Genomic DNA, 16,764 nt, shown 5'->3' with positions numbered 1-16,764 from the left:
GCTAGAGTTAATGATGGGAAAGAAAAGAAGGGAATAAAAACCACAGCATGATTTGAATAAAACAAGGCAAATGAAAAAAATAAAAAATAAAAAAAAACACACACAACTCTGCAGGCTCCACTATTGCTCTTGTGGAAGGGAGAAAATGAATGTGTATTGATTATCTCCTTTGTCGCTACTCTCTTTCTCATGTTTTGTTCCATGTGATCAGTACAGGTACTCTGCAAAATTAGGCATTATTTATTCATTTTATTGATGAGGAAACTGAGACTCAAAGAAGTAAAATATCTCCACTAGGTTCACACTGTTGTGACAGAGCCAGGATTTGAACATATCTCTGTTGGACATGAAAAAGCCTATGCTCCTTTCACCATTCATTCATTAATTCAGCACATATTTTTTGAGTCCTTACAAGTGATTGGTTTCTATTTGAGGTGCTGGGAATTCACTGATTATTAAGACAGACTATGTGTCTACTTTCTTAGACTTTACTTTACATTGGGATATGAAGAAAATGGAAGGCCAGTAATTGATATGGCACTAGCAGAGTTGACTTGAAGCCAAATTCTCAAGGACTTTTGTTCACCTGTCTACAAAAGTCCTATTTTTGTTGTTGCTGTTACTTAGCACAGATTAGCTTAGAATAACAAAGGCAGATACTACTAATTGATCACATCACTCTTCTCTGCCTGACTCCCAGATGAGATTTGTGATCTTTCTCAATACACTACTCCAAGCAGCCACAACCAGTTAGTTATGTCATCATTTGAGAGCAACCTGTTTGCCCTGTGATACTGTGCAGCATCCTTTTCTTGAAGGGATGACACATAAGAGATGGAAAGTCTATAGGAACATATGCCTCTTAGTCTGAACTAAAGAGTTTTTCAGATGTCATAGGAGAACATGACTAATTCCCTGAGGTTCTGTGTCCTACCATGTCAAAGGAAAAAATATGTAGAATTCAGTAGGTTTCTTTGTAAAATGAAACTCTGAATCACGATTTTTCTGAATATGAAAAGACAATAGAAAAGTTGAAGTATAAAATAAGATTTTGAGCCGTTATATAGATGAGGGAAAGGAAATGAGTTTTTCTAATAGATCTGAACCAAATCACTAATATATTCAATCAACAAGCTTTTATTGAGCACTTACCATGTACCTGGCACTCTAACTTTTACTGGGAAGATGTAAATATTGAGGCATAGTTCAATATTGGTGTCAGTAGTCAGTGCCCTCGTGCCTATAGGGGAAGGTTGTATGGAAACACTTGGGTCAGCTTGTGAAAGGGAGGTAGTGGTGATGGGGTATTATAGTAATGATTATCAGTCATTCATGAGAAGCTATAGTAGAGGATTGAAAGACTTGAGATTGGATTACCCCTTCATAGTGGAGATTCTCTCTTTATTGTTAGCTTTAGAATCTGTGGTTTTTTTTGTTTTTTTCTTTTTTAAGGAAGATGACATTTCTTTTGCACAGAAAAATTAATTTTATTTCTTTATTCAGCTCTTTTATTACCTTGATTATAACCTTTATACTGCAAACGTAATTCCAAATTAAATTTGGCTATTTAAGACAAAATCAGGCCAGGCATGGTGGGTCATGCCTTATAATGCCAGCACTCTGGGAGGCTGAGGTGGGCAGATCGCTTGAGCCCAGGAGTTTGAGACCAGCTTGGGCAACATGGTGAGACCCCATCTTTATAAAAAATACAAAAACTAGCCAGGTGTGGTGGTGTGGACCTGTAGTCCCAGCTCTTCTTTCTTTTTTCCCTCCCGCAGCTACTTAGGAGGCTGAGGTGGAGGGTCACCTGAGCCTAGGAGGTCAAGGCTGCAGTGAGCCGTGATTATGCCACTGCACTCCAGCCTGAGTGACAGAGTGAGACCCTGTCTCAAAAAAAAAAAAAAAAAAAAAGAAAAAAAGAAAAATCACATCCTTAATGTTATAATTATTGAATGCGTTGAACTTGGGATCTAGAAAAAAGTAAAGGCAGAGCAGTATCATTGGATTAAATCCCTATTCAATCTCCTCTTAACTCTGCCAGTAACTGGAAGTTTGATGGATGGGGGTCCTCAAACCATCTGTCTTGGGCTGTCAGGGAAGACCATGTCTACTCTTGGGGGTGTGACCCTATTCTACAAGTTCCTATTCACATAATGAAGAGACTTGGTTATGTCAGAGATCCCTTCCAGCTCTGATAATCTGTGGCCAGAGGTACTATTTTAAGAATGTACTGCCGGGCGCGGTGGCTCACGCCTGTAATCCCGGCACTTTGGAAGGCCGAGGCTGGTGGATCACGAGGTCAGGAGATTGAGACCATCCTGGCTAACACGGTGAAACCCCGTCTCTACTAAAAATACAAAAAATTAGCCGGGCGTGGTGGTGTGCGCCTGTAGTCCCAGCTACTCGGGGGCTGAGGCAGGAGAATGGCGTGAATCCGGGAGGCAGAGCTTGCAGTGAGCCGAGATCGTGCCACTGCACTCCAGCCTGGGTGACAAAGCGAGACTCCGTCTCAAAAAAAATAGAATGTACTATTTTAGATAGTGGCCACAGTATGTTATATAAAAATGAAATGAATGAGTTTTGTGGGCAGAGAACCTAGAAAAGTAAAATAGGTGTGTATCAACCCCCATTCATTTAAATTAGAAAGTCTAGGAGGAGGTCAAGTGCAGGAATTGGCCTTTGAATCCAAGTGATGTGGATTGGCTCTGGTCAAGCCTAAAATTCTTTTGAAAATGTCAGAGGCTTTATTTTCATGAATTCCACATTGTCATGCCAATGAAAGGATCTCTCTTACACACTGCTTTCTTGTTATTCTTTAGGATTGCCTACCAGGTGTAGTTATAATGTTGCTTGAGTGTGAGGTGAGGCACTTTGGGAAATGAGTGTGCCAGTGTGCCAGCTGGCCCATTAGTGAGCAAACTTTCAGAGAAGCCCCTGAAGGATGTTGGGCAGGATTGCAGTAACTTAGCTACACGAGGACATCAACTCCACCTTGTTTGGGGGTTTTATGCATTCTTACCTTTGTATAATAAATGTATATAATATGTTTATATAACTGCCCTTGCCTGAGTATTACTATGTGCCAGGCACAGAGCAAGATGCATCGCTTATGTTATTTCACTACCTCTCTGACGTTTAGGTGCCACATGGTCTCAGATGACAAAATATAGGTACAGAGAGGTCAACCATGTGCCCAGGGTCACATGGTTACCAGAACTGGGATTTGAACTGAGATCTTTCTGACTCCAAAGCCCATGCTTTAAGCTAGTATACCACACTACCTTTGCGGGAGCATATACCAGCAGTGATTCATTGTGCATTCCAAAATATGAGTGAGTTTGGTGTGAGTGCAGATGTGAATGAGTTAAATTTATTTACTCATTCCAAATCGGCACTGGTATATTTTGAGTGTAAAATGTCAACTGGATTTTTTTACGTATGAAATCTTTCATCTGTCTTTACACCAGGCTTTGCAGAGAGCAGCCCCCCTCCCTTGAGGATTTATTGTGGTTTTGATCTGTGTTGCCTCAAACCATTGAAATCTTTTCAAAGAAGCAGAGCTGTTTTCTTTTTATTTTTTCTTCTTTCTTTTTGTTCCTCTTGCAGTACAGTGGTACCAGGAGTGGACATAGTTTGCTATTCAGCTTGATCAAAGCACTCTACACCAATGTAACTTCCTGATCTTGCTGGTAACAGAACTAAATGTTTCCATGTTCTGCCAAGATGGGTTGCCAGTTATCGACAGAGGACTTGCATCTGGTAATAATTATTTACTAATTCTGTTTACCTTTTGATCTGGTTTTCAGTGTACAGCTGCAGCTATCAAGGCTATAAGAGAAAGTGGAATGAATCTGAACCCAGAAGTGGAAGGGACGCTAATTCGGGTGCCCATTCCCCAGTAAGTTTGGCTGAAATTCACATATTTTAGTGAAATGGAGTGGTTGTCCTTAGAAGGAAACCAGCAAACACCCTACTATACCATTAGGCCAGTAACATACCTTGCCTACACCTTTTACCCTGGCAGACATCTTTTGGGATCACTTTACTGATTCAGAAATACTTATTGAGTGCCTGTTATGTACTAGATGTGAGGTTTGCAACAGTAAGCTTGAGAATTTGTTGTCCTTACATACTTTACATTCTGGTTGGGAAGGTAGGACAAATAAATAAAGTCATTCCAGATAATGAAATGCTATGAGGCAAGAAAAGGCAGTGGGAGCCAATAGAGAGTGACTTGGTAAGGTTGATGGTGGCAGGGGCACCTTTAGCCTGAGAAGACTGTTTATGGAAGTAACATTTTTGCTGAGAGCTAAATGATGAGAAAGAACCAGCCTAGGAGAGAGCATTTTGGGCAGAGTGAACAGCAAGCACAAAGGCTCCAAGTCTGAAAAGACCTTGACACTGGTAGTCTCTAACTTATATTCTTTGAAGAGCTATTTTTTTTTACATTAGTCCTTGCTAGTTGAAGAATTTTAGGCATGAGAACAGAATATTGTTAGTTATATAAATATATAGAACTTAATTTTTTTTTTTTTTTTGAGATGGAGCCTCTGTCACACAGGCTGGAGTGCAGTGGCGTGATCTTGGCTTACTGCAAGCTCCACCTCCCAGGTTCACACCATTCTCCTGCCTCAGCCTCCTGAGTAGCTGGTACTACAGGTGCCCGCCACCACGCCTGGCTAATTTTTTTAGAACTTAAAAGTTTTAGGTGAATAAAAATAAAATGTTCATTTTTAAATTAAAAAAAGAAGAGAAAATACAAGACCTTGGCCTTTTTGAGGAAGAAAAAAGCCAATGTGTGCGAAATGCAGGGAGAGGGTGGTAGGAGAGTAGGTTGGACTAGTCAGTAGAGGCTGATGGTTTAGTCTTTGTAAGTCCTGGTGAGTGTTTGGGCTTTATTCTCATTGTGATGGGAAGTCAGTGGAGAGATTTAAGCAGGGGAGTGACCTGATCTGATGTTGACTATGTGAGGGTCTCTCTGGCTGCTGGTTTAACAAGTGGACTGTAGGGGGACAAAGTGGACACAAGGAGAACAGTCAGGAGGCTCCTGCAGCAGTCCAGGTGAGACACATCTTCTCAGATTCCATAGCAAAATATTTAAATCCCCATTCCTACACAGTGCCTCATATATAACAAGGCCCAAATAAGTGTTGAATTAACTTGTTCAGTCTTTCAGCAAGTATTTATTAAGCACTAATGACATACCAGATACTTTCTTAGTTGTTGGAATATAGCAGTAAACAAAAGAAACAACAAAAAGTCCCTGTCTTCCTCAGGCTTCCCTAATAGTTGCATAGGCACAGTAAATAAGTACGTAATGGAATGTCAAGTGATAGTAAGGATAATGAAGTAAAAAAAGCAAAGTAAGGGGATAGAGAGATTTGGGGCTTTTATTATGGATAGGGAGGGTCATGAAAAAAGGGACATTTGAACAAAGACCTAATGAACGAAGCTTCCAGATAACTAAAAGGGAAATGGAGTTGAACACTAGTTGAGTGTCTTTGTGCCACACATTATCCTGTATTCCTTTACGTATATTGCCTCATTTGTCTTTAATCCCTGTAAAGTAGGTTTTTTTCCTAGGTATGGAAATTTAGGCTCGGAGAGGTAAAGTCATACCTTTGAGGCCACACAGCATGTGTGGAAGCCACACAACTTGTGCTGCAGCTTGGACCCAAACCCAGTTTTACATGATTCCAAAGCCTCATGATGTACCCATACCCACTCAAACAACAAGAATCAATCCCAATACGGGGAGTTCAGAAACTTTCCACACTGAACTTTTTCCTGCCTCATGGCCAGAAAATAGCTGTCTTGTTCCATTGTACTCTCAGTACTCTGTGAGGCTGAATTAACACTCTGCTTTGAAATCATGTGAATTGGGAACAATATAACTTAATGTTTAAGAAGCAGATAGACCTGAGTTCAAGTCTTCCTGCTTGAACCAGAGAGTTCGAGTTTGTTTGGCAAGTTCATTGATTTGCTCAGTGAATGTTCCGAGAATGTATATGTGCCAGGCTCTGTGCTGGGGATGTATAGATGTGATGTATGCCTTTATGGAGCTTACAGGCTGTGTGCCAGGTCCCTTGTTTGTACTGCCTCCAGCTTGCGGAAATTACTAGGACCCACATTTATAGATGAAAAACGTGAAGTTCAAAGAAATTAAGGGACTTTCCTAGATCACCTGAGAAGTAAATGGCAGTCACGATTTGAAGCCTGAGTTTTTCTGTTAACTTTCTCCTGTATTTTCTGTGTAGATGGGTAATTCTGGAAAGTGCTAAAGGTACGCATGGACATTAGAAGCAAGATTTACAAGGGTAATAGGTAGTAGTCAGCGGGTTTGTTTTCTAGTTTTTGCTGTCCTGTTTGTGAAACCTCGGACAGCCACTTAACCTCCCTGAGCCTTGGTTTCCTCACATATCAGATGAAGGGATTGTTCTTAGTGGCCTGCCAGGTCCTTTCTGAAGCTCCAAAATTCTGTGGGGCTATGAATTTGTGCTACTAAATGCTCATTGCTGATTTGGATTCTTCTTAAGGTGACCCAGTTGTGTATCACATTTTTCTTTCAAAGATCTGGTTGACAACATGCATTTCTGCAGCCCCACAGGAGTAAATGATCACTGTTGGTGCATTGTATGTAAGTTTGACAGATCAGTGAGTTTAACTCGAATTTCCAAAGATATGAGGATCTGTTACTTTTTTTTTTACATTATTTTATTTTGGTTAATGGGTGTAATCCAAGAGAAAGTTGATGGACCAAAACCGTCTGTTCCTGCAAACCTCATTTTTTATATACTTTCTTCCCTTTGACAAGGTAGTGGGGTCATGAGGCCCCTTACTGAATTATAATGTTTGGTAGTTTTCCAGATAAAAAAATGAATGATCTGTTCTTTATTATGGAGGCTGTGTCATATGAGAGGATAAAGGTTGATTTATAAGTAAGAGGATCAAGGTTTTTATTTGGTTTTAGAAGTGACTTCCATATGACTCTGGGCACATTGCCCTAACTGTTTGCTGCCTTCTAGTTCCTTATTTGTAAAATAGGTTAGTGCATAATGATAAGCAGAGATGTGGTGAGGTTAATAGAGAAAATAAATTAAGTAGTATGATTTCCTTAAACTATATAAACATACTTCAGTAAACTTTTAATTTTCTACATGTTATATAATTTTAGGAGAAAAGGAAGGAGGGAGGAAGGGAACTAATAGGTTGAGCACCTACTATGTGCCAGGAATGGTTAGGTGCCTTACATATTCAGGAAAGCAAAAAAGTATAATGGTTAAATTTTGCATTTAAATTTTGCGTTGGTGTCACATAAGCATGAAATTGAGTTCCAGCACTTCCTGCTCTTTAGCTATGTGACAGTGGCACCTGTCTCTGCCTCTCTGAATCTCAGGTGGCTTGTCTGTGAAATGATAATTTGCAGGACTTGCCATATATGCTTATTGGGAGATTTCAGTGAGATAATGTACATGAAGCTTTTGATGCTTAGTAAGCACTCAATTAATGCCAGCAAATATGCTATTTCCATCATCCCCTTTCACAAATAGGAGCATCTTTCCTTTTTAGGGATGAAGAAAATGAGATTCAGAGAGGTGAGGCATTGGTTCTGGGTCACACAGCTGGTAATTGATAAAGCTGTGAGGAGGAAAACAACACATCAAATCTTAAGTTGGAACTTTGAGGGGTAGGGGAAATAGGAAGCATACATTCTTAGGATCGGTTTCTTTTCTTTTTTTTTTTTGAGATGGAGTCTCACTCTGTTGCCCAGGCTGGAGTGCAGTGGTGCGATCCTGGCTTACTACAGCCTCCGCCTGCTGGGTTCAAGCATTTCTCCTGCCTCAGCCTCCCAAGTAGCTGCGATTACAGGTGCCCGCCACAATGCCTGGCTAATTTTTGTATTTTTAGTAGAAACGGGGTTTCACCATGTTAGCCAGGCTGGTCTTGAACTTCTGACCTCAAGTGATCCACCCACTTCGGCCACCCAAAGTGCTGGAATTACAGGTGTGAGCCACCGTGCCCAGCCTCTAAGATCAGTTTCTGATGATGAAAGTTTGAGTTTAGTTCTAGGAAAATTTGCCTCCTCTGGTTCTTCCACTGCCTAATGATAGTCTGTAGGTTTGCTTTTTTGACTTAACTCTGGATACCCAGAACTAAATTTTATTTTCAGCTGAAACAGATCTCACCTATTACCTCACCCTCATTACGTTCCTCTGATTCTCATATTCTTATTTAAATGAGTCTACTGAGTATGTGACTCTTAACTATAGTCTGCCTCTGATCTTTTGGGGAAGTAGGTAGAAGATAAGTCCTAAATCAGTAACAAGTCAGGCTTGGAGCCTGAGTGGTCCTTATCACCAAGTCCTCTTTTTACGGCCTCTGAGACTCAGCTCTGCGTGGCTGTATGTGAGGTTTTTTTTTTTTTTTAATCATGGCTATCTCCTCAGGTAAATAACCATTGAGTCTTAGGGGCTCTGGATTGTATCTTTTCCCATTGACAATGTGGATAGCTTTTGTTTGCTTCTCTGGCAGTGATTTTTATGTAGATAAGTTAGTCAACTGGATTGGTTTTTTTTGGAACATTCCTGTTAATGGAGATATACTAAAATAGTTTCTTCTATTTTTCCAATTCAGGCAATTACATTTTAGGTACCATTTATCAACCACCTAAACTAGAGGTATAATGCCTGGAAGTGCTGAGCTGAACACTTTACAATTTCTCCCCAAATTCTTATAACATTATGTGGTGAAGAGACTATTTTAGGCTCATTTGACTGATGAGAGTCCTGAAGCTCACAGAAGTTGATGCCCAATATCAGATAGCTAGTAAGTGGCAGGAGTAGGATTAGAATTGGGATCTTTGTCACTGCCTTTCTTACTGTTCCTGTCTCCTGATAGAAGATTTATCTGGAATATCCATCTTTTCACTCCTTAATCAGGGGCCTTGAAAAGTTTTGATCAGAGGTTCATTTTGTTCAGGCCAGGTTTTTGCCTCTACCTTATTCACATCATCATTATGCCCCTAAACAAATAAACAAATAAGAATACACTCCCTTACTCATTGTTTTACCAAATATCTATGGGAAAACCACACTAAGTAGAATAGTGGTGCTTTGGTTTGAGATTGCTGAGTTCATGCCTGGCTTTAAGTAAATGCTATAAGGAAACTATGAATTCACCCAGGAAACAAAACTACATATGATTGACTCATTCCTTACCAAGGTTGCGTCTTTCCTTGATTGTCTTCCAGTTCCTTCATCAGTGTCTCTGTTGGTTGTATTTTAAATAAAATTACATAAAATATTTAATAATGAGGCTAAGCACAGTGACTCATACCTGTAATCCCAGCACTTTGGGAGGCTGAGGCAGGCAGATCACAAGGTGAAAAGTTCGAGACCAACCTGACCAACATGATGAATCCGCATGTCTACTAAAAATACAAAAATTAACTGGGCGTGGTAGGGCACGCCTGTAATCCCAGCTACTCAGGAGGCTGAGGCAAATCACTTGAACCCGGGAGGTGGAGGTTGCAGTGAGCTGAGATCGTACCCTTGCACTCCACCCTGGGCGACCGAGCGAGACTCCGTCTCAAAAAAAAAAAAGAGAAAATGTCTCTATCCTTTTCTCCTTCGGGAACCACTTTTAGTACCTTGATTTTCTAGATTTTTTCCAATGCAAAGTCAAGCATATGTCTGGTATCTCCTTCATTTTTCTTCTAATGATATAGGATTATACTATACATAGTGTTCTGTACCTAAAAAAAAAAAAAAAAATTAACAGTGTACCATTGCTGTCTGTTGTGAGAATTCTTCCTCACTCTTTTTCTAAAGGTGTACTGTTGGCATTTTACACTTAACATTAACCAGTTCCCAAATGTCAAGTATCTTAGTTTAAACTTTTTCTCTTTTACTATTTCTGAATGATTTTCTAAGGCCTACTTCCTGTTCTTCTGCTGGGAGTGGGAAGTGGTGGCGTGGGGACTGTGCTTGGGAAAGAAGTAAATGCAGAATGTGGGGGATGCTGTGGCTATTGCCCTAGATTGAGTGCTTGTTTGCAACATCACTGCATAGTACTGTGCTTCTTAGAGACATGGACATTACAGGGCCAGAAAACTATCTGCAACACACTCAAGTGACCCCTCTGTTGGTAGTTAGACCCAAACTTGATGTGGCTCTTTTAGGAAACCCGATTGGTATTTTAATGCCTTCCCTGGCTCACTGTAGGGCAATAATATTAAGGAAAGTGACTATTTACTGAGTGCATACTGTATTCTAGGCTCTATACTCTATTATTGAACTCATTCTGTTCCCTATTTTTTATGCATGAGCGAAGTCAGCCTGAGTTGTTAGATAACTTGCTTGGGTTCATTTAGCTAGTAAAGGTAGAGTTGAGCGGGATTCAAACTTGGGTTTGTTTTACTTGTAAGTCTGTATTCTTACATCCGTGGACTTCTGAGAGTACTTTCTGTTTTTATTTTGCGTTTGCTTCTTCGTTTTTGTAGCAAAGGATAGCAATTGATGTTTTAAAATTTAATTATATAATAAAACAAACTATGTGGAACATAATTTACAAAACTCACATCAGGATGCCTAATCTCACAGTGAACTTGTCTGCACTTTTTGGTTCAAGGGGCAGTCTGGGATATAGTGTATTTATTTAGTTTTATTCAACTTTATCAAAGTATAACTTGCATACAATAAAATGAATCCATTTCAAGTATATGTGATGGCTTTTGACAGATATATATGTCCCTGTAACTACTACCCCAATCAACATATAGAGCAGTTCAGTCACCCCAAAAAGTTATCCTCTGCCCCTTTGCATGTCAGTCTTCAATCCTCTTCCTCTGGTCCCAGATAGCCACTTGTCTGCTTTTATGAAAAGTTTTTATGCTGAAATGTAAAACTTGTAGGACATTCATAAATTTATTCAACAGACATTTATTGAGTAACTATTATATGCCAAGCATAGTGTTAGACACTGATGATAAAGTAGTTGAATAAGCCAGACAAAGCCTTTGTCCTTAATGGAGCATCTACTGGGAAGATGGTTAACAACACACATAGTTTGTGTGTGTTGGATGGTCATATTTTTCTCTCTGTAGAGAAAAATAAGGCAGTAAAAGGAAATAAAGGATGCTGTGAAGGTGGGGATGGTGGTGGTTCAATATTAAGTAGATGTTCATGAAGTGTTCAGAGGAAGGTGATACTTGCAGAGAATTGAAGGATGTACAAGAACAAACCATGCCTGTATCCAGCACTGAGGCAGAAGAAGCAGAAGGTGCAAAGTCCCTGAGGTAGGAGTCTACCTGGGATGTTCAAGGAACAGCAAGAGGGCTCATGTGCCTGTAGCAGAGTGAGTGAGGAAAGAGAAATAGAAGATGAGGGCCAGGTGCAGTGGCTCACACCCGTAATCCCAGCACTTTGAGAGGCCAAGGCGGGCGGATTACTGGAGGTCAAGAGTTTGAGACCAGCCTGGCCAACGTGGTGAAACCCTGTCTCTACTAAAAATACAAAAATTACCCAGGCGTGGTGGCACGTGCCTGTAATCCCAGCTACTCAGAAGGCTGGGATTTTTAGTAGAGATGAGGTTTCACCATGTTGGCCAGACTGGTCTCGAATTCCTGACCTCAAGTAATCCGCCCACTTCAGCCTCCCAAAGTGCTGGGATTACAGGCATGAGCCACTGCACCTGACGGAAGAGAAGATTTTGTCCATATTTATTTTCAGGTGCTACTGAACATCTAATTGGAGAGGTCAAGTAGGCTGTTGGATATATGGACCTGAAGTTCAGAGGACAGGTGTGGGCTAGAGAGATAAATTTGGGAATCATAAACTTGTAAAGGAGGCCACGAAATTAGATGAGATTACTTTAGAGAGTAAATGTAGGTAATGAAAAGAAGAGGTTTGGGGACTAAGCCTTGGACACTTCACTTCAAAGTTTGGGGGTCAGAGAGATGAGGAGGAACCAGCAAAGAAGACTGAGAACAGGTGTCCAGTGAGGTAGGAGGAGAACTAGGAAAGTGTAGGGTCCTAGAAACCAAGTGAAGAAAGTATCTCAAAGAGGGGAGGGAGTGATGGGGTCACAGAAGGTAAGATCTGAGATTGTTGGACTTAGCAACATAATTTATTGATCAATTAATCTGTCTCTGTGATTAGACAGAGATTGATGGGCTTTGGGGTTAGACAGACCTGGGTTCAAATCCCTGTTCTGTCACTGTGGGTATGTCAGTTTGGGTCCTCTGAGAAGCAGATGGCAGGATGGAATTAGATGTGCAGGAAATGTCTGTGAAAGACAAAGGGGAGAGGGAGCAGGAGTAGACCTAGTGCAGGAGTGATACTGGTGGAGAAGGGGAAGGAAGAGGGTTGTGGGGAGGGAGACTCACACTGCAGTGCAGCCAGGCTGATGGGGCATTCCTGAGCAAAGATTGCCCCTACAGCAGCCCCATTTAGGCATAAGAACCTGGCTGTAGTACCTCTGCCATGCATGGTCATTGACTGGGAGAAGCGCAGTGGATGTGGCCTTTGATGTGATCTCAGCAGGAATGTCACAGTGGATCCGAAGGTGTGGGGCCTGGAAGTTGTCAGGCATCTGTGCCCCTCACAGCAGGTTCTCCTGGAGGGTGATCTGAGCAGCATACCTTCATGCCCACTGCAGTGAACTTGGGCAAGTTGCTCAATTTTTTGAAGCTTCAGTCTCCTTATCTGTAAAATGGGAATGGTATCTATGGTTTTGAAGAGTAATAGGATGTCATATATGAAGCTCATAGTGTGAGGCCTGGCATATCATAGGTACTTAAATTTTAATTCCTTTATCTTAGAGTATTTGTTATTATCTAATCCTCCTGGTTAAGGAGTTCTTGGAAATGTCCTTTTCCTGATTTTTTGGGAGTAAAACCAGTAAGTAGTATTTTATTTCTGTTTGCTGATTTCTCTTTTAGTCCTTAATGCCCTTCTTTCTTCTCTTCCTCACTAACCACCTTCCTGAAGCCCCATGTTCTTTTTCTTCCCCTGTCTTTTCCTCCATTTTTACCGACGGGAGGAGTTGAGTCATTATGTTGGAAGTATCTTGGAATTTAAGTTGCTCGGACATACTGTAGTTTGATTGTTAATAAGCACTTGGTTTGTTCTTTGAATATGAGTTATGTGTGAGCAAGACCTCCTGGAAGGTATATCCCAAATAAGAAAATCTAGTGACTAGTCCTGCTTATGGCGTGAGAATTTCTTTACGTTCCTGAAAAAGGCAAGAAGCCTTGACTCTCCTTGACACTCTCAGCCCACTGAACTGCGTCCTAAAGCTTCAAGATCATTAGATAATTGCCATTATCATTTTCCTCTGGGCATTGTTGGGGATGATAAACTTTATGGCTAGACTAGGCTCTTTCCCCCAGACTTTGTTCCAAGTTGATAGGAAGGAGAATGCCACTGAGACCAGGGAGTGTGCTGGATAACAGTAAAAAAGCCCTGAGTTATAGTTCCTTAGCCTAAATTCTTTCTCAAGTGTTTATTCCTCCCGCCCCTCATATGCTGATGTGCAGTTTCTCACGAATGATGACCCGGTTTTTCCAGGGAGATCAAGCTGGGTGAGGCAGGGAAGGATGGTCCCTAGGTGGGGGTAGATGCAGAGGGGAAGCTGTGTAGCTAGGGAGAGGTGCAGTTGACAGCTGCAGGAGCCAAGGTGACAGTCACTAAAACTCTAAAAAGAAAACCAGGAGAAAGAGCTTTGTGCTTTTAGGATCCTTGTTTCAACTCTCTGATCTTTGGTTTCCTCACCTGAAAATGGGATCATAGAATATTTACTTTTGTGAAGATTTGTTGGGAGAAACTCCTGTGAAGGATAGAGGGGAGAAGAGAACAGGAGTAGACAGGGAGAACCTTTAGACAGCAGTATAGGTTTGACACCAGTGAAGAAAGGAAAGAAATTCAATAAATGAGAGTTAATATTATTTTTTAAATTGTCATGATCAGGTTAGCCATTGTTACTGAGTATTCTATGACTTTTCTGCATGGTGATTTTTTTTTTTTTTTCTTTTTGAGATGCAGTCTCTGTCTGTTGCCCAGGCTAGAGTGCAGTGGCATGATCTCGTCTCACTGCAGCCTCCGTCTCCCAGGTTCAAGCGATCCTCTTGCCTCAGCCTCTTGAGTAGCTGGGACTACAGACATGCGCCACCTCGCCCGGCTAATTTTTTTTTTTTTTTTGTATTTTTAGTAGAGACGTGGTTTCGCCATGTTGCCCAGGCTGCTCTTGATCTCCTGGCCTCATGGGATCCACCAGCTTTGGCCTCCCAAAATGTTGGGATTACAGGCATAAGACTATGCCTGGCCTGCATGGTGCTTATTAACTGTTGTGGGGGAGTATTGTCTGTCTCTACTGCCATGAGGCGTGCTGCCTGTCATCAGGCTTTCTACCTAGGATACAAGTATTGTTCAATGGTGAGAACTAGATAGGCATATGGCATTTTTGTCACCTTCATTGAAATATAATTCACCCATTGAAAGTGTACAACTCAATGGTTTTTAGTAGTATATATTCATAGAAGTGTGCAACCAGTTGTAACTACAATCAATTTTAGGAAATTTTCATCATCACTCCAAAAAGACGCTCTACCCATCAGCAGGCACTCCTTACTTTCCCCCCAGAACCTTCTCCTAGGGATTGCTCTGGGCTATTAATAATCCACTTTTCTATCTCTGTGGGTTTCCTAGTTCTAAACATTTTATGTAAACGAAGTCACACAATATGTGGTCTTTTGTGACTGGCTTCTTTCTATTTGCATAATGTTTTCAAGGTTCTTCCATGTGTCAGTACTTCATTCTTTTTTATTGCCAAATAGTATTCTATTGTATGGCTATACCACATTTTATATATCAGTTCCTCAGTTGATGGACATTTGAGTTTTCTCTACTTTGGGGCTGTTAAATGAATACCACTGCTATGGACATTTGTGTGAACATGCTTTTAATTCTCTTGGATATAAACCTAGGAGTGGTTTATGACCAGTTAATTGCTGGGTCATATGGTAACTCCATGTTTAACTTTTTGAGGAACTTCCAAACTTTTCCATAAGGACTGCACATTTTAAATTCCCACCAGCAGTATACGAGGATTTCAGTTTCTCCATTCCTTTGCCAACACTTGTTATGATTATCATCCTAGACGCTGTGGAGTGGTATCTTATTATGGTTTTGATTTGCATTTTCCTGATGACTGATGGTGCTAAGCATCTTTTCATGTGCTTTTGGCCATGTGTATATCTTCTTTAGAAAAATGTCTATTCAAGTCTTTTGCCCATTTTATAATTGGATTGTTTGTTCTTGTGTTACAAGATTTCTTTATATATTCTGGATATTAGACTTCTATCAGATATATGGCTTTCATCTTTTTTAATTGCAAAAATAACATACATTTATCACAAAAATTCAAATCCTACAGAAGTATAATGAAAAGTTCATTTATTGTTCCCCAGTTGTTCTTCCCAGAAGTAACCATTGTTAGTATATCCTTCCAGATTTCAAAGGATGAATATGCAAACCTAAATATATATATATATATATATTTAGTTTACATAAGTGGGATGAAATGTCTACAATACCACAACTTGCTTTTTTCCCTGCTTTGACTTAATATCTTGTATACTTTTTAATTTTTTTTTTGAGACAGGCTCTTTGCCACTCAGGCTCGAGTACAGTGGCACAGTCACAATCGGTGGCCCTGACCTCCTGGGCTCAAGCGATCCTCCCACTCAGCCTCCTGAGTAGCTGGGACTACAGGCACAAGCCACCAAGTCTGGCTAATTTTTAAATTTTTTGTAGAGATGAGGTCCCACAGTGTATCCCAGGCTCCTCTTGAGCCCCTGATCTCAAGCAATCCTCACCTTGGCCTCCGAAAATTGTGTACATATTTTCCTGGTGATCGCATTGCTGTCCAGAAATGCCCTTTTAAGATGGATTTAATACAGAGGAGGAAACTGGGGATCAGAAAGTTTAAGTAACTTGCTCATGGTCACAGATTAGTAAGTGAAGGAGCCGTTATTCGAACTTGAATCTTGTCTGTTTCCAAAGCCCGGGCTGTTACCATGTTATCACATTTGCTCCTTGGGCTGCCAACGTGAAACCTACTTCCTTTCAGTTCTGTGGCCTGCCTGTGCTAGCTGCTATATTGCCTTGTGGATCTTGTTACAGAGTAGTGTCTATAGTTTGCACATTCCAGGAAATACTGGTAATACCCTTTTCTACATCACACACACACACAAACACACACACCCACACACACACACCCCCCTTAAGGGATATTGAAGGAAAAAAACCCTCAAAGATGAATGCCTCATGACCTGACTTGGGCTGGGGCAGCCACAAACTGCATTTGAGCAACTGCAGCTGCTGCTCTAGCCCTTTTATTCCCACTGCCTGCTTGCCATTGCTGCGTTTACAGGGCCATTCATTCTCCTGGTTTGTTCCAGTACACTGTTTCTTTCTACTTTCCAGGCCTGGGTAAGCCTTCATGCAGTTTTTGAACACCTGTCTTGTGTTCAGTGTTGCTTCCCACCTGGCCTGTGGCTTTTTAGGAGTGCATCTTGCTATTGCAGGTCCCAAGTGTGTGGAATGGGGCTCCTTCCCAGCGTAGATGTACCAATTGAAGCACACAAGGACGTTCAGTCAAGAATCAAAAGTGGAGAATAGGCTGAAGAGCAAGTTGCCACCAACACTTACGCAAAAATTGCAAACAAAAGGACAGGTTTCTCTTGTCCCTGCCCGTCCTCTCTTC

The 16,764-nt window shown here is 41.0% G+C and overlaps 1 protein-coding gene across 5 annotated transcripts in view; it reads left to right on the top strand.

Moving 5' to 3' along the window:
* The window catches only part of MRRF (mitochondrial ribosome recycling factor), a 64,990-nt gene that overhangs the window by 27,483 nt on the left and 20,743 nt on the right, over positions 1 to 16,764 (top strand). For 4 of the 5 annotated variants that reach the window (XM_023198598.1, XM_023198593.1, XM_023198592.2 and 1 more), the window contains one exon: positions 3,807 to 3,898. The exons of the other annotated variant lie outside the window; for it this stretch is intronic. In XM_023198598.1, the coding sequence (XP_023054366.1) occupies positions 3,807 to 3,898 (92 nt within the window). The remainder of the gene's footprint in view (positions 1 to 3,806; positions 3,899 to 16,764) is intronic. 5 annotated transcript variants of the gene reach the window in all.

Source organism: Piliocolobus tephrosceles, chromosome 14, assembly GCF_002776525.5.
Source record: "Piliocolobus tephrosceles isolate RC106 chromosome 14, ASM277652v3, whole genome shotgun sequence".
NCBI lineage: Eukaryota > Metazoa > Chordata > Mammalia > Primates > Cercopithecidae > Piliocolobus > Piliocolobus tephrosceles.
Note: the sequence above shows the minus strand (reverse complement) of the source record. Positions and strands in the feature narration are given on the sequence as shown.